This window comes from Hoplias malabaricus, chromosome X2 (assembly GCF_029633855.1).
Source record: "Hoplias malabaricus isolate fHopMal1 chromosome X2, fHopMal1.hap1, whole genome shotgun sequence".
NCBI classification, from domain to species: Eukaryota; Metazoa; Chordata; class Actinopteri; order Characiformes; family Erythrinidae; genus Hoplias; species Hoplias malabaricus.
The window spans coordinates 11,609,908-11,633,942 of NC_089819.1; the positions used below are offsets into that span (position 1 = coordinate 11,609,908).

General features: G+C 38.9%; 1 protein-coding gene across 2 annotated transcripts in view; it reads left to right on the plus strand.

Moving 5' to 3' along the window:
- The first annotated feature begins 846 nt into the window (after nucleotides 1-846).
- Nucleotides 847-24,035, plus strand: part of LOC136677492 (oxysterol-binding protein 2-like) — a 74,047-nt gene continuing 50,858 nt past the window's right edge. For both annotated transcript variants that reach the window (XM_066655055.1, XM_066655054.1), the window contains exons 1-2: nucleotides 847-1,116; nucleotides 14,305-14,513. In XM_066655055.1, the coding sequence (XP_066511152.1) occupies nucleotides 953-1,116; nucleotides 14,305-14,513 (373 nt within the window). In that variant the 5' untranslated portion in view covers nucleotides 847-952. The remainder of the gene's footprint in view (nucleotides 1,117-14,304; nucleotides 14,514-24,035) is intronic.

Consider the following 24,035-nt stretch of genomic DNA (forward strand, 5'->3'; position numbering starts at 1 on the left):
TGACATCCAAAATCCACGAAACTTTGTCTGATCAAGCAGTGCTCGATTTGTGAAAACTTGGAAAGCGACGTAATGAAAATTCACAAATCAGGAACAGCAAAATGCACCATGTTTGTGAATGTACGTGACTGCATTAAGGAGCTACAGACGATAGAAGTTTGAGTCGCTGCCCGCAAACCAACTTTACTGCGGTCGTAGACGATTGGACGAGTGATATTTAGAAATGAATCACGAACCTGCATGAACGTGTGAGGATTTATGACTGAGCACAAGCACGAGGTTCCTCAGACTCGAAGAGAGGGTGAAGCCATGTCACATTTGTTTTAAGTCAAGAGCCATTACTAGGAGTTTTACGTCTCAAAAAATTTGTAATTGGTTGCTGTTAAAATTATTGTCATTGATGGGGGATGAAACCCCTTTAAGATTTTCAAGATTTTAAAGAAATATTAAAGTAAACTTTGTGATATACTTATCACTACAATAAAAATCTAACGTAAAAATCACGGGGCATGTATTACCTCAATTTTTAATGCTATGACGCTCAAAAAAGAATGTAAATACGCTTGGTTTTATTTCTATTTCGTTTCATTTATGTCCGAACGCACACTGAACTTTTGGGTTTACCAATCTACTTTTGTTGCCTATACATCTAATAAAATCTCTCTGTCTCAATCACCCCCACCTCTCACTCAAATGGTTCCCTATTCACTAACCTGACCTACACAGTGCACTACACAGGGAGTGTGTGGAGATTTGAAACCGAGCCCCTCGCTGTCAGACACTCCTCTTTCTGCCGGGTTAGTCTATCAGTGGGTCTGCATCAGTGTATTGAGGTGTATGGACGGTGTGGGGACAGCGGTCGCTCCCTACACTCTGTCCCGTTTTCCCAGCCGCTAAAACGGTTTCTAAACTGAGGGAGAGGACGGCGGGCCGCAGGGAGAGAAGGAGAAGGATGAGCGATCCGGGCAAGAGCTCGGCTTCGGCTCCGTCCGCCTCTAACCCGCCGGCCCCGGGCTCGGACACTTACAAAGGCTGGCTCTTCAAATGGACCAACTATCTGAAGGGTTACCAGCGCCGATGGTTCGTTCTTAGTAACGGGCTGTTGTCCTATTACAGGTAAAACGACAACAAAAATAACGACAATCACTTTCCCATTCTAGTGCTGAACTCAATACCCAGCGTTTGCAGTGTCATTCGTGTTTCAGTTGAAGTGACAGTGTTGTCATCGGCGGTGTTGTTGCTGGTCTGGTAAACATGGGCTAACTGTTGCTTTGTCATGTACGGAAAAGGACGTGACTGACCTGTGCACAGGTTCCAGTGACAGCACATCAGTACTGTTCTTGCCCAAACAAAACAGTTAAGGAAAGTGATCCACAGTAATTGTGTTCACGTATTTCTTTTTCACGTGGAGCTGCACATATGAGTCAAGTACATTCAAGGGAAAGCAACATATTTTATAGCGTATATTTGTGCAACCAGCAACAACACAAGAAAAATAAATAGTCACAGTGTAACACCTTCGTTTACTGGAACTGTCACTTAACATTATGGCAATGCCATAGGAGCTGCATTTCAGTGCTGAATGGAGAGCACCCTCATTAGTTCCTCTTGTCCAGCTGGGTTTAAGGTGTTAACACTGCAAGCTTTTACTATCAGACGTGCGAGTTTAAACCTGAAAACCATACTCTAGATATGTATTTACAACAGCAGTGATGTTCTTGCTGTGTATCTTTGAGAAAATGTGAGCGGTATCAGACACTCTCCAATGTATTGCCTTAGATACAAGTGCTCGGGAGAGCGACAGTACCATTTTATGAAAATTACTGTAGAAAAAGAGCACAATGTCATACATACTTATAACAAAACGATTTGTATTGTTTTAACCCCTTCTGTGCTAGGTGCGTTGCTGGGTTTACATTTGAGGCATGACAACAACGTTGTTAACGCTGGTCCAAAACAAACATGTCACTCTTGCGACATCTCGAAATCTCCGAGAAAAGATACGGCGAAGCTCCCCGTCTGTCTGTTGGCGTTTTGTTGCAATGTTCGCAGTTAGCAGCTTGTGTCAGCTTAGCTTGGACAGCTAACGTTCTAACCGTCATTCTGCAGCCTCCACATCAGTCTAGGACCGTTCTTTTACATTTCCTCAGGCGGGACATCATTGTAATAGCCACATTTATTCATATTCTATTCTTTTTAAAAGCTGTTGTTGTCCAGCTAAAGCTGACACAGGCAGCATGGGGTTTTGCTAGCCAACATTTACAGATGTGCTAGCTAGCTGGCTAACCTCATCCAAAACCAGACAGTGTAAACAACTCCAGGGGCAAGTAAACTGAAGTGTGACATCAACGTGACCAACAGTTTTATAACACTCTTTCTCTGTCCATAATTCAGGAAACAACTTGTCAAACTTTCAGTGTTGTTTGTTTAGGTTTTTCTTTTTGTTATTTTATTTAATTTAAATAATTTATTATTATTTTTAGTTTTAGTTTAGAAAGCAAATAAGTTTAATAAGGATTTGTCCTCTATCTGCTGCTTCTACTCTTTTGGGATGGCTTTATCAGATTAAGGGACATTGTTGTGATGATTTGACTGCATAATAGAGCATTAGAGAAGTCAAGTACTGTCACTGAATTAATATTTCTGCCACTTCAACAAATCCCAAATGTATGAAAGCATCTAAAGATCCATCAATTCAGAGAACACCATCCCCTTGTTCCACAAACATCCCTAGTCCATGGTCTGTCTTAGACCTGGCATGCTTGAGATCATCCCATTGGCAACACTAAATAGATTTGCAAGTACAAGAATTCACTAATTAAAAGGTGTGTCTGGCTGCATTCTGACATAAAGTGTATCAGTATCCCTGACCTTTGGATCCTGCCTTAGGTCAAAAGGGAGCCAAGGTATCTGATTATGTGGAAGGATCTGCAAGAAGGATTATGTGCCTGTTTAAATTTGCAAGGGTGATCTACAGGTATCACCTGTGGGCTGGGCCAGCAGCTGCACCTGTTGTTGGGGATGGGCATGAAGCGGATGCGGTAATCATATTTCGCCTTGCTCTGTGTGGGAAGGCTACTGGGTCACATATGGTGGCTGTCACCAAACCCAATTACAGTGTACTCTTGTAATTGGATCATTACTCTATGTAGGTCGGTCCCTTTGAGATTCCTCCGATTTTCCAGATGTGGTGTAGTGTAAATTTCGCACACAAAAACTAAGGGAAGTTTAAAGCTGAATTTGTTAGCAGGTTGTGCATAAGTTTATTTCAATTTATTCAGTTTAGTCAATGTATTTTCACTGTTGGAAAAAAACTTAAACATTTGTTTATGAGGTTTTTCATTTAGCATTTTTCATAGTTGCAAATACCAGATGTCCTTTGTACAAAAATGTCATGATAAACAGACCAATAGAAATTGCACAGTATGTTTATACATTGACATCCATTGCAAGTTCCAAATGATTTTCCTTCTCCTTTACACTTATTTCACTCAGAATTTCAATGTTGTCATTTCAAGTGTTTTCATAATTTACATCTTACATATTATATAACTCTTTCAGGGTCAAGTCTTCAGTACTTGTTCACGTAACTGACACATAAACCTTGGGCAATAGCTAGCCTGAGTCAAAAGCATCACAGCATTATAACATATGACATAATGTTCCTTTCATCAGTCTTCAAGGTCATGGGTGTAAATGAGCTGTAAATAGACTCTTAACCTTTCTTAATATGATCTGGTCAAATGCATATGTTGAGAGCAAGAGTGAGTACAGTAAATATGTTTTATTCCAAAAGCCATCATTACATCCATTACTGCACAAAATGAACCATTCTTCAACAGTTGCCTAGATTCCTGCTGCACTTAAATACATTTGTTATTGGTGGTGAATTCAGTATCAGATTATAATTCAGTAATTCAGATGTATTCTTCACCTCCTGGGTTATTCAAGGTCAGATTTTGCATTTATTATCATAGATCCATCCTGTAGCGTAAACGATATGTGTTAGTAAATTTGAGCACCAGTTATAAAATGTTTACAATTGTTGTAAATGATTGGAGAAATAATAAAAAAAAAAAACAATGGTGGAACTGCTCTACAACACGTCTAACTAATGATTCCTTTAGTGGTATACAACATGGTGAAATGTTTAAGGACATAAGCTCAACTATATCTCTTATGTAATAAAGGATATTATTTGGTAGTTTGTTGCACTTTGCTACAGTAACATCTTATAGTTTTCTGGAAAAAGGTTGAGACTAGATCAAGGAATATTTTTGTGAGGATTTATTGGAAGTCAGCCATAAAAGGTCAGGTGCCAATTTTTTTTTCTGAATCATAAAAACCACTCCAGCTCCTCTCACAAATGATGGATGGAGCTCCATCACTTATTAGAGCACAATTCCACTGCTCTTTAGTCCAGTTCTTGGGTTTTTAGCTAGCACTTGAGATGGAGCATGGTGATTTTAGGCTCTTGTGCAACTGCTCCAGAGCATTTAATTTCATTTTATGCATTTCAGTGGAGGTTGTACAACCATTTCATGCCTAAATGAATATCTGTGTCAGCAAGATGGTCCATATAGCAGCTGAAGTCACTAGTTGTAAAGGGTGTCTACAAACTGGGCATACGTTTCTTATCTGTACCTTTACTCTTATCATGGTGCCCCGTGTTTCAATTTTTTTCAGACAACAGTGACCAGGTCTAGTTCAGAAGCCCTACTTCCAGACACAGCCTTTCTTATCAGATGGTCATCGGGTTCATCTTGATAGTGCCACTTAGGACACAATTCATGATCAAGGGGCAATGAAATAAGAGCAAGTGCTTAAACATGAATATTGGAGAGCTACCAACCACTTAGTCTCATTCTGTTACAAACACATCCAAAATTCTTATATCTTCTCACACATTAGATTAGTCCATCTTAGTCCTAGTCCTGAACTCTGTGCTATTTAATATTGAACAGAAACATGGCCATTCACAGAGCTGTCTGAATGCTTAAATGATTCTTTTTAATGTGTTCCATTTTAATATGATACAATTCATGATATTATGAAGGTCAGCTAATATATTTTCTTTTGCATTTAGTGCATGTTGTTGTAACCCTGTATAATCATCAGAATGAAGGAACTATTCTATGTGGTTCCTTTGAAAATTGTACTATATTTGTCTGAAATGGTATAGCATTATACTGTAAACATGAATATAGATAGATTTATATGCAGAAGTTTGTATTCTCCTCATACCATTTTCGAATACAACTGGTAGAAAAAAGTCATAATTACATGTTAAAATATTATTAGTTATGAAATAATACAGTGAAAGCTGGATAGTTAAATTAATTGGGTGTGTTAGAGCAGGGAAAATATTATATCTCCAAGTGTGTGGTGTGAATGGTGGGGGTCTCTGGATATGGAGTAACGTGCTCTGTTAGAGCTATGTGCCCTGAGCAGTGATGATGTTCTGGTCCATTGGCCAGGGTAAATGAATACTTTCTGAGCTGGAGTAATTGGATACTGCAGCAAGAATGTTAAGAGCAAATGAGGTAAAGTCATCTAGAGCTTATAGTAAACTGCACATAACATATTGAAGGTATTGTACCTGAACTGTATGGAGTCATCGTAGTTCAGTTCTGTGAATCAGAAACAAACGTAAACAGCAGAACGATTTTTACAATATATAGGGCCATTTTAAATGTTCTCTATTATTTACACAATAAAATATATGCTAATAATATTACATTGTTATTAATATTATAACAATATTATATCTGAACATTATTAATTTTGAAGGCGGCTGTAGCAGAATGAACAGAATTGTCTTTCTATTATATCCATCCATCTCTCTCTCTCTCTTTGCACACATATATATATATATATATATATATATAAAACAAATGGTGTGGACTATTCTAATTTTTACATGATTTCAGTGAGAGACTAATGAGGAATAATTTATAGGAAATTACATCATGGTTTTATTATTACCAGTGATTTACTGAGACTTGGAAAGATTTGAACAGTTTGTAGAGTTGGCTAATGGATGTTTTTGGCCCCAGGGTTGTGCTGGACTACCTAATACTTCTCTCTCTCTCTCTCTCTCTCTCTCTCTCTCTCTCTCTGATTCTCAGCAGTGTGCTTCACTAAACACACAAGTCTTCTGTCCTGTCAGCACATTCTACTCTCTGCTTTATTTCGGTCTCTTCCTCTAATGTCACTGCTTTCTGGTCTGTGCTATAAATAATATTCAGCATAGCTGTCTTTTCAACGAATGACATTTAACAACATGATATTATATTTTTTATGTAAAGAAATGTAAGTTGTTTGGATGTGGTTCCATTTTAATATGACCAAATTGGATATTCACACCCTAACTACTGTGGGGGCAGAAAGTTATAGATTGTAAAGGCAAAGCCTTTGAATAGATTCTGTAGGAAAAATGGGACGTCTCTCAAAATTGATGAAAAATGGAAAACCTTTATTAAAGCAAGCAGTAGAAAGATACAATAATGTACCATGGATTCAGCGGAGCTGGACTGAACATTGAGTAGTAGAAAAACACAGCTTATATAGTTTGACAGTACCACCTTCCCCTAAGCTCCTCCTGAAGGATGTGATGTCAGTTGTGTCTGAATACAGTCTATGTGTAAATACCACTCAAGTTCTAACTCAGTGGAAATTGAGTTCTGTCACTTTCATGTTTAGACTAGTTCCCTTTGTCTGTGGTGGTTGTTGATGACTCAGTAATAAACTTCCTTTGATATTGATTAGGCCTTCTAATCCCATAGTGAGCTGTTGTGGCGCTTCCTGCTTTGCCTGTTCATATGCTAAATATGTCAAATGGTCAACCTATCTCTAGGAAGACACACTGGTTTGGAACATTTATTATGATATTAATATTGTTGAATACAGCAAGGTAAGCCAGTCACATTTGGGTCCATGCTGTAATTTCTTACAATTTTTAAATAGATGGCAAATTTGATTTTATAGGTGACATATTCTGCCCCTTTCCCAGTTCCCCGTAGTCTTCATGAAACGCCAGTGTCAGGCTTTGATGAAAGTACTGGAAGGATCAAACAAAACAGCACTATTCTCCCCCTGTCTAAACAGCCTTGTTCAGAAGGGCCTGTTCCTTTAAATAACAATGACCCACACACAGCTCATGCCAAGCAAGCAGCAGTGTCACATGACGCACACAGAAGCTCTATTTTACCAGGCTTAGATTGTTTCGCTTTCTTCTCTGCTCTCGAATTTGCCACTTTTGCTTGATTCTAGCATTTCTCTGCTTTCAATTTTAGTCAATTCTCTCATTTTTCTGGTGATTTAACCCTACCTCTCAGGGGCCGACACCATGACTGAAGCTGAATCTTGGAGATGAAATGGTGGTACTATTCTAAAGACTCCACAATCGATATCAGAAATGCAAATAACATCAGGACAGCTTAATTTATCCCATGTTTTCTGATATAGGCAGACCATAAATCACGGACTAGGTAGTCTTACAGTTTGTGGGCTGGAAGGGTCTTGTGCACATGCACTAAAAAGTATTTTTTTAAGTGCCTGGGCAATATGGACAATAACTTTCTATATTTTTAAACAGTTGTCAAAGAAAACTTGCTCAGTTCTCAGCTTTGCCAGTTACAAACACTTTAATGACATCATTTAGCATGTAGCACTGTATGATGCATGATATCAGGGGAGATTTTATTCATTTATTTTTTAAACCGCTAAATTAGCTCATAAGCTAAACCTCCAGACAGTTCACTCCATTGCTGACAAAATCAGTTATCCACTCTTTATTCACCATGAATCAGTGTGCAGCATTATACTCCCTCTCTTGGCTAGGACAGTTCACTTTCTGATAAAAACTGCCCAACTGGCGAGTTGACCAGCGCCTTTTATTCACAGTTCCCTCACTCGCTGCACTTTGTCTGACTCAAGAAGCTACAGAACACTATAGGGGAAATGCTGTTGGCTTATCACTCATAGAATAGTGCATTATGAAGGGATCTGATTGGCTGTTTTAGAGCCAGTGTAGGAAAACAATTGGTGTGTGTTATCTTTGATATAATTTTAATCATAAAGCCAAAATCTGTGTATTCATTATAAGCCTTCCTGGTAGTTCATATTTTATGTCATTGATATTGATGATGTGTTTATCACAATACATACTGATATCGTTTTATCGACCAGGCTTATATGTCCCCTTCAAATTAAAATTTAGTCTCTGTCTTTCTCTTCTTGCTCTCACTCGTTTTTGCTGATTATTCATTGATGTGTCATCTCTGAGCATCTGTTTGGATCAGTATAATATACTACAGGCCAAAATCCTGGAAGCAGCATTAGACTATCTATGTAAAAAATAAACGCACTGAATAAAATGCATTTGGCAAAAAATTGCAGTAACAGTGTAAAAATAACTGTTTTCCATGGGCCCAGATTCATGAGTCATCAAATATATATATAAAAAAAAATTCTTTGCCTTTGTCATTTCTGACCCATGTCAGTGCTGTCAGCCTCTCATTGTTGTTCTGTGTATCTGTCTGTTTGTCTATAAATTCATGAACAGCTTTCTTCCATGATTTTAGCTCTTTGTTTTCAACAGTCCCTGACTCTCGATTTTGCTTATGCAGTGCACTCCACTACTGACCTCTGTTCATTTTTCATTTCCTGATTTTTTTTTTTGTGATTATTCATAGTCAGGGATCTGGGAACTGTTCTGCACTTCTAGGCAAACACTAACCCCAGTGCCTTGTTGTTGAGAGATATTTTTGAACATCTGATTAGCTTAACGTATATATGCAGCACTGAATATTCAGAATAGACGACTGTTATGGAAAGGCTGCATGTCTGTGTTTGATTGTCTGTGAATGTGTGTTGGTGTATATGTTTTTGTCTGTGTGTGTGTGTGTGTGTGTGTGTGGGAGATGTGCATCTATATCATGTTGTGGGGACAACTCTGTTTACACACTCACATTTTGGGGACATTAGGGTAAGTCTCCATAAAAATAATGTAATCAAATGTCCCCTGAAACTATTGGAACAAGACTGTGTGAGAGAAAGAGAGAGAGAGAGAGAGAGAGAGAGAGAGAGAGAGCTCATGCAAATGCTTTGCTTACACTTGTTCTTTTAAGACACTGAGTCTGCCCATTCTTTCTGACTCACATTTGACTACTGCTTTATAATCTTTCTTTCTTTCTTTCTTTCTTTCTTTCTTTCTTTCTTTCTCTCTCTCTTTAAATGTCTTCAGTTTCCTAATTGACTTTTGCTCCTTGTTTTAAATGGCTGTGCTCTGCTGGCAGACTTTCTCTGTGCTGATCCTCCTTATCTGTCTGATACAGATTAGAGGGCATTAGGACAGGAAGTGGACAGAAAGTAGTCAGAAAATTGACAGGAAGTGGTCACAAAGCTTCAATCTGAGCACCACTGATCCGAAGGGGACATTTGAGCTGGTGGTGTGAAGTGCGTTTGGGTGGAAGAGCTTAAAGAGCTTATATTGTGGTTTTTGGGCCTTAGATTACCTTCACTTATATTTTACTCTGTCACTTTAACCTTAGATATCTGTTACTCTTTGTGTGTGTGTGTGTGTTTGTATGTGTGTGTCTGCTTGTTTGTTTGAGTGTGTAAAATGAGTAACTCAAGTTAATGTCTCAAAATTCATCAGTATTATATGTGTTAAAGTATAAGTTTAAATGTGTGTCCTGTCAGGTATATAGGGTATACAAGGTCATAAAACATGGCTAATTACTATAATCTCACACTGAAGATAGAATAAAAATCTAACCTTTCTTTGAAATACATTTAGTAATGCTGGTGTCATAATCTTTTTTTCTACATTTCAGCCTGTACCCAGTTTTCAGTTGGGTTGTGGTCACTGAATTGGCCAATCTGTCTCAGTCTTTAGTTATTTAACCTACTCAACATAAATATGGCTCCTCTCTGTTACTCTCTGCATAACCATCCCTCTTTTGTTTAATCTAAACATAGACCTTTCACTCAAGTTAACGATTCGATAGGTTCTAGATATCTTCATGGGCTTTTTTTGGGGGGGTAGATGCTAGGTACCCAAATAACGTGATGGTAAGGAGACAAATCTCAGTATCTCACTTTGGACAAGTCTGTGCTCCCCTAAACATTGTAGTCACTGTGCTAGGTAAATTTAACAAATTGCTTCCTCTAGGCAGGTCCCCAGATGTAGCTGTTTAAAAATCTTTCATTATTACACAGATAACGGATACAGAGCTGTAGCTACTTTGTTATATACTCATTGTCTTGGTTATGACAGTAAAAATCCTTTATTTGTGAATTTTAATATTTCATTTAGTATTCTTAGATTTCATCTTATGTTTAAAAGTGAGATAGAGCTCTTTAACCATAAATATATTTTCATCATTGAGGTATATTTCTGTCCAAATAAAAGAGCACTGTTGACCCTACTCTCTTAATTTTACAAACCTCTTCCAGACCTTCTGTGTGTGTATGATGTTACAGTGAGATAGAAATGTGTGATCAAGGTTACACTTTCATTATTTATTGTTGTCTTATATAATTTACTCTTTTTTCAAACCTTGTTCATTACTGTGTTTGTGTCCATGTGTTTGCATGCCAACATTCATTCTTGTGTGTTAAACTCATCCTCGGTGTGTGTTGCTGTGTTTTGTTTTGTCTTTTGCATGCCTCAGATCGGTGGATGTGTGTTTTGTGCGGATGTGTTCTCAGGGAAACGACAGGTAAAGCTCATCCCTCCATCTTTTACACAAACCACTGCTCTTCTATCCTCTCTCTCTCTTCCTCGCTCCCTCTCTCTCTCACTCCCTTCTTGTCCTTAATGTTCACAGTTTTGACCCACTTATGGAACAGCTTACTGTGTGTGTGTGTGTGTGTGTGTGTGTGTGCACGCGCGTGTGCAGGCATGTGTGTTCTACAGGATGGATGTGGCTTCTCTCCTTATTTTTCCTGGCATATACCCTCCTTTGTTTGTTTGTTTCTTTCAGTGATTTTTACTGACTTTATTAAAGCAGGGCAATGCTCTCTACACTATTCTGTACTAATGCTGTTCACTGTATAACGCGGTTTCTAGTGGATTCTCAAATACACATTAGGCCAGGCTTTAAAAGGGACAATATTGTAATCAAATATAAGTACATTACTGTGGAATAGTTGCCAACCACCAAATATTTCAGTTGAAATTTTGATGAAGTACCTGTCATTCATTTAAACCGTGACAAATATAGAGAAAATGGGACTCCTAATAACCACATGAAACCTCTTTAAAACTGTAATCATCAGATGAACAGTTTAATTTTAGATTAATACAATACTTTGATATGTATAAAGTTTAAGATTAAACAAATAAGCTGCTGGTGTTCTTTTAACTGTGGACTCAGGCTAAACTTTGGAGCTGTAAAGAAATCTGTACATAGATGATATTTGTTTAGAAATGTAGTCTAAGAAGCTGCATTTTTTTGCTTCCCACGACACATATAGGGAAGCTGAGGCCCAAGAAGCTGTCTGCAGTTGATCCCCACAGTGTGAATAATAGCATTTTAGGGTGAAGACATATTGTAATGTTGGGTTAAGGTTATTGTCAGGGATTGGGTTAAAGTTAAAGTTAAGTCTCGACAAAATAAATAGAAGCCCACACCATTCATAGATCAAATATTGTGTGTGTGTGTGTGTTAGTGGGTGAGAGTGAGAGAGTGACAGGGGCGTCAGTTCTCAGGCTGTGTCCTTTAGAACAAACTGGACCCTTTTTTTCCCTTTTATTCTTTGTATGTTGTCGTCACTGCCTCATCCACTTACTTGGCAGCCACTGGAAACCTGAATGTGAAACTGACCAATCAGACAGATCTAAATATCACGCTATTGCCCCCAGTACCCCCACCCTCTGTCTCTCCCACATTTCCTCTGTCTGTCTTTCTGCCTAATCACCTTTTCTCACTCTTGGTCTTGTTCATTCATTCTCTCTCTCTCTCTCTCTCTCTCTCTCTCTCTCTCTAGCTCTCTAGCTCTCAGTTACACACACACACACACACACACACACACACACACACACTTTCTCTCACAATCTCTCTGTATCCTCCTGAGAGAGAGAGAGAGAGAGAGAGAGAGAGAGAGAGAGAGAGAGAGTGAGAGTGAGTATATGTGTAAACATCTAAATGTGTCCCATTCATGACAGCTGTCTGGCACTAATATTTTGTCAACAGCACCAGCAATACCTACACACACACACACACACACACACACACACACACTTGATTCTACACACTATAAATAATGCAAAACTTGTGTGTGTGTGTGCGTGTGTGACTGTGTGTGTGTGTGAGAGAGAGAGGGATCAGAAGAGTTTTATGTTCCATTTGAGAGCTGCTACTCAGAAGCACCTCAGTGTTTAGCAGCAGGACCAGTTAGAACACTCACACATGCGCGCACACACACACACATCACTTCCAGAAGGCGTGGACAGTGTGAAATAGATATATGAGAACACACTCAGTTCTTGGCTAGGTTAAGTTTATGGATGTCATGCAGGCTTAATACTGTGGAGTCAAAGTAAGGCCAAAGGTTTCGTGAATCAAAAAGCAGAATCCATGACAGAGAAAATAAATTTTGTAAAAAGGACTGTTACAAATATTGAGAGTTTCAAAATCAGGTTTATACAGAGAATATTTCTGTATTTACTTGTTTATTTTCTATTAGCGCATCTTCTCAGTTACGCTTCTCTCAGTCTTGCTTTCACTTCTTTCTTCTGAGCTCTGGGTTTTTAGACAGGAGGGTGGGATATAGTCAGCCATTGGTTGCTGGAGTTAAGCCCCGCCCACAGAGTACATCCTACACGTGTTGGGTTATATATGTAAGTGCTGTTACATTGACTTGCTGGAAATGTTGTTGTTTTGATGTGTTGGTGACTCCAACTACAAAACACATGAGCAGTTTTAATGGGTTTATCATCATTTACAGTGCAGACATTACATTTAACAAGACAGGTGTTGTAAGGATGGTAAGACTTCAGTTCAATATAGCCTGTGCCGTACAAGGTTTCTTTTACACTCACACACATATTTGATGTTCCCTGAAATATGGCTGAATGGAATGCGTCTCTGAAATATATTTTAATTGAAACTAAATTAATGTTGGCCAGTTTAGATGCAAAACACCACATGGAACTGGCCACTTACTCACTCATACTCTTACCCATTCACACACTCTTTCATGTTTAACAAATACTCCACAAAAGGAACTATTTACTTATTTTGCTTTACTGAACTCTCAGTCCTTGCATTTCCCTGCTGCATAATCACCACCAATCTGTAGTTTTAAGATTTAATGAATGTCCTTTCACATTCTGGACATGAATAACATAAATCACAGTTGATCAATTCATGTCCAGTTACTAAATTTAGTTTGAGGAAATGTCCCCAGCTGGGAGATAAGAGTTGTTACTGCAGGTCAGCAGGGTTCACCCTCTGCCTGTTTGGTTTTGTTTTGTGCTCCAGGCCTGCTGCCTCACAATAGTCTCTTTATCCTCCATGCTCTACCCACTGAACTCACAACTGTGTGAAGTGATGCAAAGAATGCTCACATTCGTACAGTATCACACACATACACTCACTCACATTCTGAAACAAAGACATACAGGCTACAGACTTGACTCTGTGACTTACTTTTTAATAATGTGTACCCCTACACAAACACATACAAACATGTGTAATACATCCAAAAGACACTGTGTGTGCAGCCATGGCATCATCCAAAAGGTTGTCATTCCGCAGCATCTTGCCTACTGTGTGTGTGTTTACATGTCTTTACTAGATGCACTCCGGTGTGTAGAAAGTGGTTTGAGATTCATGTCATTACCCTGCTACAGTACTGTTATGGAGTCTTCTCTGAAATGAGGGTATATTAAAAATAATAAAATGTAGCCAATCAGATATTTAAAGTTTGCATGTTTTTTTACAGTGGAACTAAGTTGCTAGAGTAGCTAATTATAAAAAATGCACTGAATATATTTGTGAAGACTAGCTTAAAAAAAAGCTACTGCTGTGTTTGGCTATGCAAATTATTTTTGTGACAAGTACTTTGGTGCTAGGCTTTTATTTCTAACTAGTAATTTGGTGGGCAAACACTTCCATTATGTGTCAGCTACATTAGCCTCACTGTCCCCAAACTGTTCATTAAGCATTTATAGTCTTTAACAGCCGCTTTCTTCCCTTGCAAAACTTGTTCGATTCCCTCATGTGTTTCACATTTCCATGCATTTATCTGACCATTTCTGTCCACATTCTGTCTCTTTATTCCCTCCTGCAGGACTCAGGCAGAAATGGCCCACACATGTCGCGGCACCATTAACCTAGCTACAGCGCACATCGACACAGAGGACGCCTGCAATATTGTCCTGAGCAGCGGGGGTCGCACCTACCACCTCAAAGCCAGCACAGAGGTGGAGAGGCAGAAATGGGTGACCGCTCTTGAACTGGCCAAGGCCAAGGCCATCCGCATGATGAATGACCAGTCCGGTAAGATCAGAAGAGTTGTTATTTCTGATTGGATTGATACACTGGTCGTGTGTATGCTGAATCAGTATCCACCCTGATATTAAACTTATAAACTCTGTTAAAGCTAATGAATATTTGGCAGTGCTTCAGTTAATTTAACTTTGCCTCCTTTACCTTTAAAATCTGGGATCAATTTGGATGGTCCACATTTTAGCTTTGGGTTGTAATTCAGATACTGAAATCAGTCCCAGAAGACCTGCGTCTCCCTAACCTGTGTCTGCTTTTGTGCTTTGAAAATTGGGGTACTGTATCCCGGTATCCTTGCTGTTGTCTGTGCAAATACAGAATATATGGCTGTTTGGAAACTGATACAACAGATCATGTGCTAACTGATCTAACAGATGATGTTAGAGCTCTAACACTCTAATCTCTTGGGGTGCTGGAGTGCTTTGTGGTCGATACAGCAGATATAGTTTATGAAATTTTCTGAATGTGTTTATGCTTGAGGGAAGTGAAAGAATAATTGCATGATTCAGTGCTAATAATAAAAGGGAGACTTTTGTGCATGTAAAAATAGATTGCTCAGTGTAGCTTTTGGAAATTGCTGTTCCAGTATTTGACATTGTAATTGTTATTGTAATATTGGCTGCAAACAACTCTCCAACCAACGAGCAGTTGGATAATGCAAACATTTTGGGTCCCCTGATGATTTACATTAGCGATATTTGCTTTCAAAAAAGCTTTTTTTTTTTAATAATTTCCATTATTTTCCATAATTATAATATGATGAATTTTGTATGGCTGTGGGATGTATGTGTACCCAAATGTGCATAAAGCCTCAAGAAAACTAATGTGTGCCAAAATGCCTTCATACATGAGCAGGAATATCAACATATTTTTATACATTTTAATTTTGACTTATTCTAGACCTAATTCAGATATTTTTGCTAATAATAAGAAGAAGGAGAATACTTTGTCTACTTTGATAGCAGCTCCACAGAGTCCAAGACAAAAGTGTCCTAGACCTTTCATAAAGGAATTAAAGAATGTTTATTTCCATTCAAGAAGTGGACTGACCACTAAAGGGCTTGCACAATGAGGCTATAAAAATATTTGTAGGAAACATAATGCATTTAAAAACCAGGGAATTTGGTTTGTTCTCTCTGCATCTGCATATCTTTCCTCAGGGTGGTCCGGTTTCCTCCAACAATCTAAAAACAAAGGTTGGTAGGTGGATTGGTTATTCAGAGATGTCCATAGGTGTGAACGTGTATCTGCCCAGTGATTCCAGGAAGGCTCCTGACCCACCGTGACCTTGAAAACGATGAAGCGATACAGAAAATGAATGAATAACATTATTATAAATATTTCAGAGCCAAGAACCATTCAAGAACACTTTTAGGGTCAGAAGAACCTTTACATAACTGTGAATTCTTTGTTTGAATCATACTACCATCTACTATCATGCTAACTTCTTTGGGTAATGGAAAGGTTCTGTTCCAAATAAATGTGCATTCAAGAGAAGAACATTTTAAGAACTTTATCTTTTTAAGAGTGTATGCTGCAGTGATTCAGCAATGGGCTATGAAGCAGAACCCCAAAGACTGTGTATGAGCTGGAAGGATATCAGTGTGTGTGTGTATGTGTGTGTGTGCACGCACACAGTGTTAATTGCTTCAGTAATATTACAGGCATGCTGACTGCTAGATGACCTGAATGCTCCTCCAGTCTGTGGAAGTAAAAATATCTTGTGTTCGTAGGCAGTGTCCAGTCTCTTCCCTCAACTCCAAACATTCTCTCTGGTAAGCACTGCACGGAGCATGTGTGCTGCACAAACCGTTTAAAGGTTTGACATAAAGTGACCGATACACACTGACACGTTTCTCTGCCTTTAGGCCGTAGAGAGCCACTCCCGGTTCCAGTGAACAATCACTCGGGTAAGACAGAAGGACAGATTTAGTAACTGTTTTATCTCTCTTAAAGGGCCCATATCATGGGAAAAGGATGTTCTATCACTATTCAAAAATAACAGTGTTTTAGGTATTATTCATGTTTTAAATATTACCATTTACTCTCCAAACCAGACAGTTCATATATGAAATATAAGATGAAAATACAGGCTGCTCTGTGTTTCTTACTCTAATAATGTCACAAGGCATTTGCATAGACCCTGTGTGGCTGAAAGTATGACAAGTATGATTGCATTCAGCCATAAGAACACTAGTGAGGTCAGGTACTAATATTGAATGCATAATTCTGGATGACAAAAGCCACTCCAGCTCACCTCAGTGGTACTGAATGGAGCACCATTACTGAAGAGCTCCACTGCTCCACACTTCAATGCTGATAGGCTTTATACCTCTCTAGCTTGGCACTGTGTGTCTCATTTAATTTAATGCTGTTTTATACAGGTATATATACTTTCTACCTTAAAGTAGTAAATGTATATTTGCAAACGTTCAGCTGTACAGTGAATATCTACCTATTCAGCCTACACCCCTTCATCCTACTCATTCATGTTGAAGTTATAAGGATTGTTTCATGCTGAACAAATACTGTCTCTTTTAAATGAGGCTGATTTTAGGGCAGGTATTTATTACATGTATTTACCAGATTAAAAAATAAACAAAACAGCTTGTTTAGGCCATTAAGAAACACAGGAAATGGTCAGTCGGAATAAATGAATTGTGACTGTTGATGAACTCCTCATAAATCTCATAAGCACAACTTAGGGAATAAAAATAGAAAACAAGATGTTGTTAGGAGGTAGGATATGGGCCCTTTTAAAGCTTTTAGTATTTGCAGAGCTTAAAATGGTCTGGACAATTACAGCCAGTGATCTCATGCTTTTACTGTAGCGAATGGATTACCAATGTCATTTCCGATGAACAGTCACTCTGGTAAGATAAAAGTACCACTGAATTTGTGGTTGGATGGTGTGTGGCTGCCTTGCAAATTGCGCAGTCTGGATAGCTGTGTGTGCTTATGAGTGTTTGTGCTTGTAGGCAGTGAAAGCACTTATGGTAAATTGTGCTTGACTAATAGGTCATGTGTGCACAAACTGGAGGTGGGTTTTGTTTACCCTATTAGAGACATTGTAGGTTTGTGCTGAACTCTACAGTAACTGTACATTAACTACCTTTAACATTAACATTAAATGAGTTCCACCTACATTACAAGTCCACTATCGGCTGCTGTGCAATTACCCCCTCCCTCTGATCTATTAATCACTGATCAGATATCAAAGAAGCTCTTCAAATGTCATTATGAAATACTGATATGCAGTTATAACAGCAGCAGTCACTGCATGCCTAATTAACTTTGTATTGTGTGTTGTGTTGCAGAATGGGCCTAGTTTAGTTCAGTTATGGCAGTGTTTCTAACCACTCTTGGTACCTCAGTTCTTGAATGACCATGTTTTTGTTTGGTTGCTTCTGTATATGTCCATTGCTTAGGTTAAGAACACTAATTGGAGATATGCGTAAGTTTGAGTGTGTATTTATTTTTGATAGTATGTCAAAAACCCATATATGAGATTTACTGAACAGAACTCAGCACTGTCAGAGAAAACTGGGCTGCAGTCTCTTGTTTTATGTTCAAATGGACAGCAGATTCTTTTGACCAAGTAAGGATAATTTTATTAACAAAGTGTATTATAAGATGGCTCAAAATGAGGAATGTGTGTGTGTGTGTGTGTGTGTGTGTGTGTGTGTGTGTGTGTGTGTGTGTGAGAGAGACTTAAGGGGTCTAACGTCTGGATTCTTCAGTCATTTGCAGCAGCAACACTTTTGCTCTTCTCTTTTACATTCCACACTAAATTTAGGAGCTTGAGAGAGAGAGAGAGAGAGAGAGAGAGAGAGAGAGAGAGTGTGTGTGTACGTGTCTACAGCAGTGTAGGGTGTCTGTCTCTGTTCGGGCCTGTTCCAATGTGCTAGTGTAAAGTGGGGTAAATGGGGCAGATCTTTCTGGATCAGTCCCAGTGCATGTCTCTCACATACTGGTCTATTTTTACACTGCCTATCCTTCTACCTTTTTCTTTCTCTCTCTCATCCAGCATTGCTTTTAAGTCCCTTTTATCTTTTTACTCAGTCTTCAGCATGCTTTATTAGTGTTAGGATTCACAGTGTGTGTCAACATTGAGTTGCATTTTTACTATGTCCACTTTACTTATATCTTCACTGATTGGACATTTTAAACAGACACTAACTACACAGGTGCAAAAATGCATACTTTCTTATCCCCATTTCACCCTGCTCTTCAGCAGTCAGGACCTCCACAGGACACTGACGTGGTGGTGGTGTATCAGTGTGTGTTGTTCTGGTGCAAGTGGATCAAACACAACAGTGCTGCTGGAGTTTTTAATCAGTGTCCCCACACTGTACACTCTGTTAGACAAACCTACCTTGTCGGTACTCCTTGTAGATGTAAAGTCAGAGAGTGTAGCTCAGCTGGTGTTGGTCGACCTCTAGTCCTCCATCAGTGGACAAAGGTTGCCACCCGCAGGACACTGTAGGCTGGATGTTTTTGGTTGGTGGATTGTTCTCAATCCAGCAGTGACACAGAGCTTAAAAAATTCTCACAGCCCTGCTTTGTCTGATCCACTTGTACCAGCACAGCACACACCAGCACATCACCACAACCTTAGTTGTGATCTACCACCCAAATCATATCTGCTCTGTGTTGGTCCTCTCTGGGTCCTGATCATTGAAGAGCAGAGTGTGTTCCTAATCCAGTGACCGTTCAGTGTAGATCTATATGTTTGCAGAAACCTATCGTAATCAGTAAGATGCATTCATTGTGTGCAGGTCGTATACTCTTCACAGAAAATCATGAAATGACGTTAACGTACCATGCTAAATGTGAGCCAGAGGATTAAAACCTCCCAACATTGGACCGGGGAGTAGTGGATCTGTTTTTTTCTGGAGTGAGGAACCGCCTTCAACTATCTTTGTGATTATATAAGGACACAGAGGAGCTGATGAAGGGTTGATGGGGTTGGTAACTTTGAATATTTAAAGAGCACCTACATGGAAAATGTTTCTGATTAAAAAGGCCAAGTTCAACACATGTGTCTAATAAACTGATGGATGGTGGTAAAATGGTTTCCTTTAAATGTGTTTGCTCGCATTCTCACTTCCTTTTCAGATCGCACCTTAAACTATCACTGCTTGCTGTAAGAACAGCTTATTACCAGTAGGTGGCGCACTGGTTCTATTTCTACGTCAGAAGTTTGTTCTTCAGCCAGTTTAACTCTAAAATAACAACGCTGCTGGAACTCTTTGTGTGAAAATGATTAAGTTGCTGTGAATGTGTGAATTTCATTTCAGTTTATTTGTCAAAGTTTACCCAACAATCTTGTTTTCAAAAGTCAAATAGTTTCTTACTTTTATTCAACAGCATCATGTCTTCTCTTATATTTTCTGTCATTTTGTATTCTCACTGTGTGTTGGTGTCATTTTTTGTTTGATTTATTTTCTCTTTTTTCCTCCTTTCCCAGTATCATTCTCTCTCTCTCTCTCTCTCTCTCTCTCTCTCACTCTCTCTCTCTCTTTCTTTCTTTCTTTCTTCCTGTTTCTATTTCACTCTTCTCGTGCTTATTTTGTATTTTGGTGTATCTATATATAATATTTTCTCCCTCTCTCTCTCTCTCTCTCTCTCTCTCTCTCTCTCTCTCTCTCTCACCCTCTCCCTGCTCTGTCCATGGTGCTGAAAGAGTGCTTATTCCAGTGGGTTCTATACCATGGTACACCTTTCTCTGGATAATTCCTGTGCCCCTCCCTCAGTCTGTTACTCTTCCTCATTTCCTCCCTCCCTCTGCTCTTTTGTACCCTTCCCATCTTTCTGTCCCCACCTCTCTTTTGTGCTTGCTCTCTCTCTCTCTCTCTCTCTCTCTCTCTCTCTCTCTCTCTCTCTCTCTCTCTTTCTTTCTCTGTGTGTGTGTTCTCGTGTCTGTCCTTCTTTCTCTCTGAGAGCTCATCATTTAGGGTAAGTGCAAGATGCTTTGACCTCTCTCTCTCTCTCTCTCTCTCTCTCTCTCTCTCTCTCTCTCTCTCTCTCTCTCTCTCTCTTTCTCTCTTACTCTCTCTGTGCCTCAGCAGCAGTTGTACACAGTTGTACATAGTACAGTTCTTACGTACGTGCTCACTGTCTTAGTGACTACCCCACTTTCAGTACCTTCTTAAAAATGTGTATGTGTGTGTTTGTGCGTGTGTGTATCAATATAGTATTGAGAGTTTGGTCTTGCTTCTCTGTGGCTGTGATGATTAATATCTGAAAACACAGCCTTGTACCAACTTGTGTGTAGAATTTATACACAGTAAATCTATTGTTTAAAATTAGCCCTTATCCTGCTCTGTTGGCTTTTTAAATGTATTTGCCTGAATGAATATGTGTTTTTGTTTTGAGAGATAGAGATAGATAGATAGATAGATAGATAGATAGAGAGAGAGAGAGAGAGAGAGAGAGAGAGAGAGAGAGAGAGAGAGGTGGGTATTGATGGAGGTATTACAAGAGAACAGCAGGATAAGGAGCAAAAAATATCTCAGCTTTCAGTAGAACATTCTTTATCAAAATCTTAAAGGAATATTGTATTCTCTTACTGTTTCTGTATCTTTCTCTTTCTTCCTCTCTCTCTCTCTCTCTCTCTCTCTCTCTCTCTCTCTCTCTCTGTGTGTTTGTTGTTTCTCAGTGAGTGTGTTTTTCCTGAGCATGTTTGTTGACATGTTGAGGTGTTGTTGTTGCTATAAAAGCATGCATATGTGTGAGATTTTTTTTCTTCATTCTCACACAACCTCGACCCAACGTGCTCTGACCTGGATTTGTCCTCCGTGACAGATGGAGCTCATCTCTCCTCTATATCCCACTCACTCTCTCTCTCTTTCTGTCTCTGGAACTGACTTAATAGGACAACACTGGTAATTGCACATATGTAATCAACCTGCTATTACATAAAATTCACGGAAGTAAGTATTTTTCATTAACTTGATTGTGACCTTGATTGGCGCAACCATTTAAGCGTTGGCTTATACTGTCAAAAACAAAACAAAAGACATTTTACAGGTTGATTTGTGTGTACTAAATATACAAACAGTGTATTATCCAAGGTACAGCCAAAATCTTAAGGTAATTGTATGTCTTAAAGATTACTTTACATTCTTTTAGGTTCATATATATTTTCAGCCATGTTTCCAGAAATACCCTAGCCATCAGTGGCTTGGAATCAAAGAGATCTCTCTCTGTCAGCCTTTCTCTCCTTGGGTAAGATGGCCCTCCATCTAACACAATCACTCAGCAGGGTGCTAGACGGTGAAGGTGTCTGTTATCTTACACAACAGGTGTGACAGTTAGTGCTGAGCTGTATTAATATTCTATTAGCAGGAGTTTGGTTTCCAGCATGGTAGCATTATGAGATAGGAGGAAACAGAGCTAGGGGTTAGAATAGGACAAACTAAAAAACAATTGGAGATCAAATTGGAGGAAAATCTGAAATGAAGTGTGTGTACATCAGTGCATTTCCACATCTCTAATTTATATTTGCTGATGCACTTGCTTTAAGCTCTGTCTAGTGTTATGTGTTCTGTGTTGCTTCATTTGTGCCTTACTCTCTCTCTTTCTCCCTTTTTCCCTTTCTCCTTTATCTGTCTCTCTCTCTCTCTCTCTCTCTCTCTCTCTCTCTCTCTCTCTCTCTCTCTCTCTCTCTGTGTGTGTGTGTGAGAGAGAGAGAGTCTGCTCACTGTACATGCTTGGTCAAATACAAACAGATCCCAGTGAGATCCCGTTTTTAATTTATTTTTAAGCCCAACTTCACCCAGAAGAGCAGAAAAAAAACAAAGATATAGAGGAACAGATGAAGGGTAGGGGGAATAGGGCATGGATGGAGGGATTAATGTATGCAAGAACAACAGCATAAAGAGAAAAAAATTGCTTTCAGCAGAACATTCTGGAACAGATGCAACAATATTATGAGTCCAGCCAGAACGTTATTCAGACCACAAATAAATCACAAACAGGATTACAGCTATTTCTCTCTCTCTCTCTCTCTCTCTCTCTCTCTCTCTCTCTCTCTCTCTCTCTCTGTTCAGTACTAATTGAAATATGTTTTTCTTAGAGCACAAAAACAGTATTAAATATAACAAAATCAATAACTCACATTGTTACTATTGTTATGATTACATATATATAAATAACATAAAATGGCAGTTATTTTATAAAAAACAGCTAATTATTTTTACTAAAGCTGATATTTCTACATATTTAAGTTGTGTTTATATCTTCTACTAGCATATTATAGCAATTTATGGACTCTGGACAGGGCTGCGATGCTCATGGAGGAGCTCCCAGAGTGCTTAGCAGCTCACCCTCTTCTGTGTTTCAGGAGTCCTTTTTGTCATTTAGGAGTCCTTTTCAAGTACCCTTTGTCATTGTAAGATAGCAGCAACATGGTCTAGCACTGAATAAGTAAACTCTGCAACAATCTACAACAAGCAGTTACATGCTAAGCTAATAAACCAGCGATCAGTAGATAATCCAGCCCTGACTACCTTATGTAAAAACCTAGCTTGCTTATTTAATAGCTTAGTATTGAACCCAGCCCTGACTAGCTAATCTAATAAATTACAACTGATTAGATAAGACCCAACCTTGACTAGCTAATGTAAAAACATTGTACTAGCCATTAGCCTAACATGGACTAAATTAATATGTTGGTTTCAAATAGCTAAGCTAATAAGACAGTAGCATTTTGGCACTGACTAGATAGCTTAGCTAGTTAAACTGACAACACCACCCTTACTAGCTAATTTCATGACCTAGTACTGATTAGCTAGTTTTAGGGTTAGGATATGGAACATTTATAACCGAGGTGGTTTGTGTTGGGAGCATACATCTGATGATTTTTCTCTTTCTATCACTCAAAAATTATTTGCCCTGAAGATAATTTAAAGAGCAAGTTAACCCTAAACTGTATTATTTAATTTAAGGGCATGTTCAGACAAAGGCTTGATAATGATTTCTATTGATACTGCTGTTTTTCCCCCGAACAGTTGTACCACATTAATAAACTGATTTTATCAATCAGAATAAGGTTTCCTCTTTGAGAATGAATCCCTGGCCACGCCTACATTCACAGTGACATAACAAGGTTTTTACCTACTATTACATCAGAATTGGCCCCCCTTCAAGGGACTTTTATTTCCAGTGTAGGATAACTCTGAACATTTGGGGATGTGGTGATGACAGTTACGCAGGGAGATGGAGGCAGGGCTGTCAATATTAGCCATCATGCTTATTAGCCTCCAGGTGCAAAGAGCAAGGAGAAGCAGAGAGCGAGGTTAGCCCGGCAGCCGCAAAATAACCCTGGCAGCTCACAGCTCTCTCTGCCCACTCTACTTCACTCTACATTCTGTGCTATTTTGCTGATTTCTTCTCTGCTGTTTTCATGTCTACTCTAATAAGTGAAGTGCAGATGCCCTTGATGCTCTCTGAACTTTACGCTTTTAGTTTGTGCTCCTTGAAATCACATAAGCAACACACCTCCTCTCATTT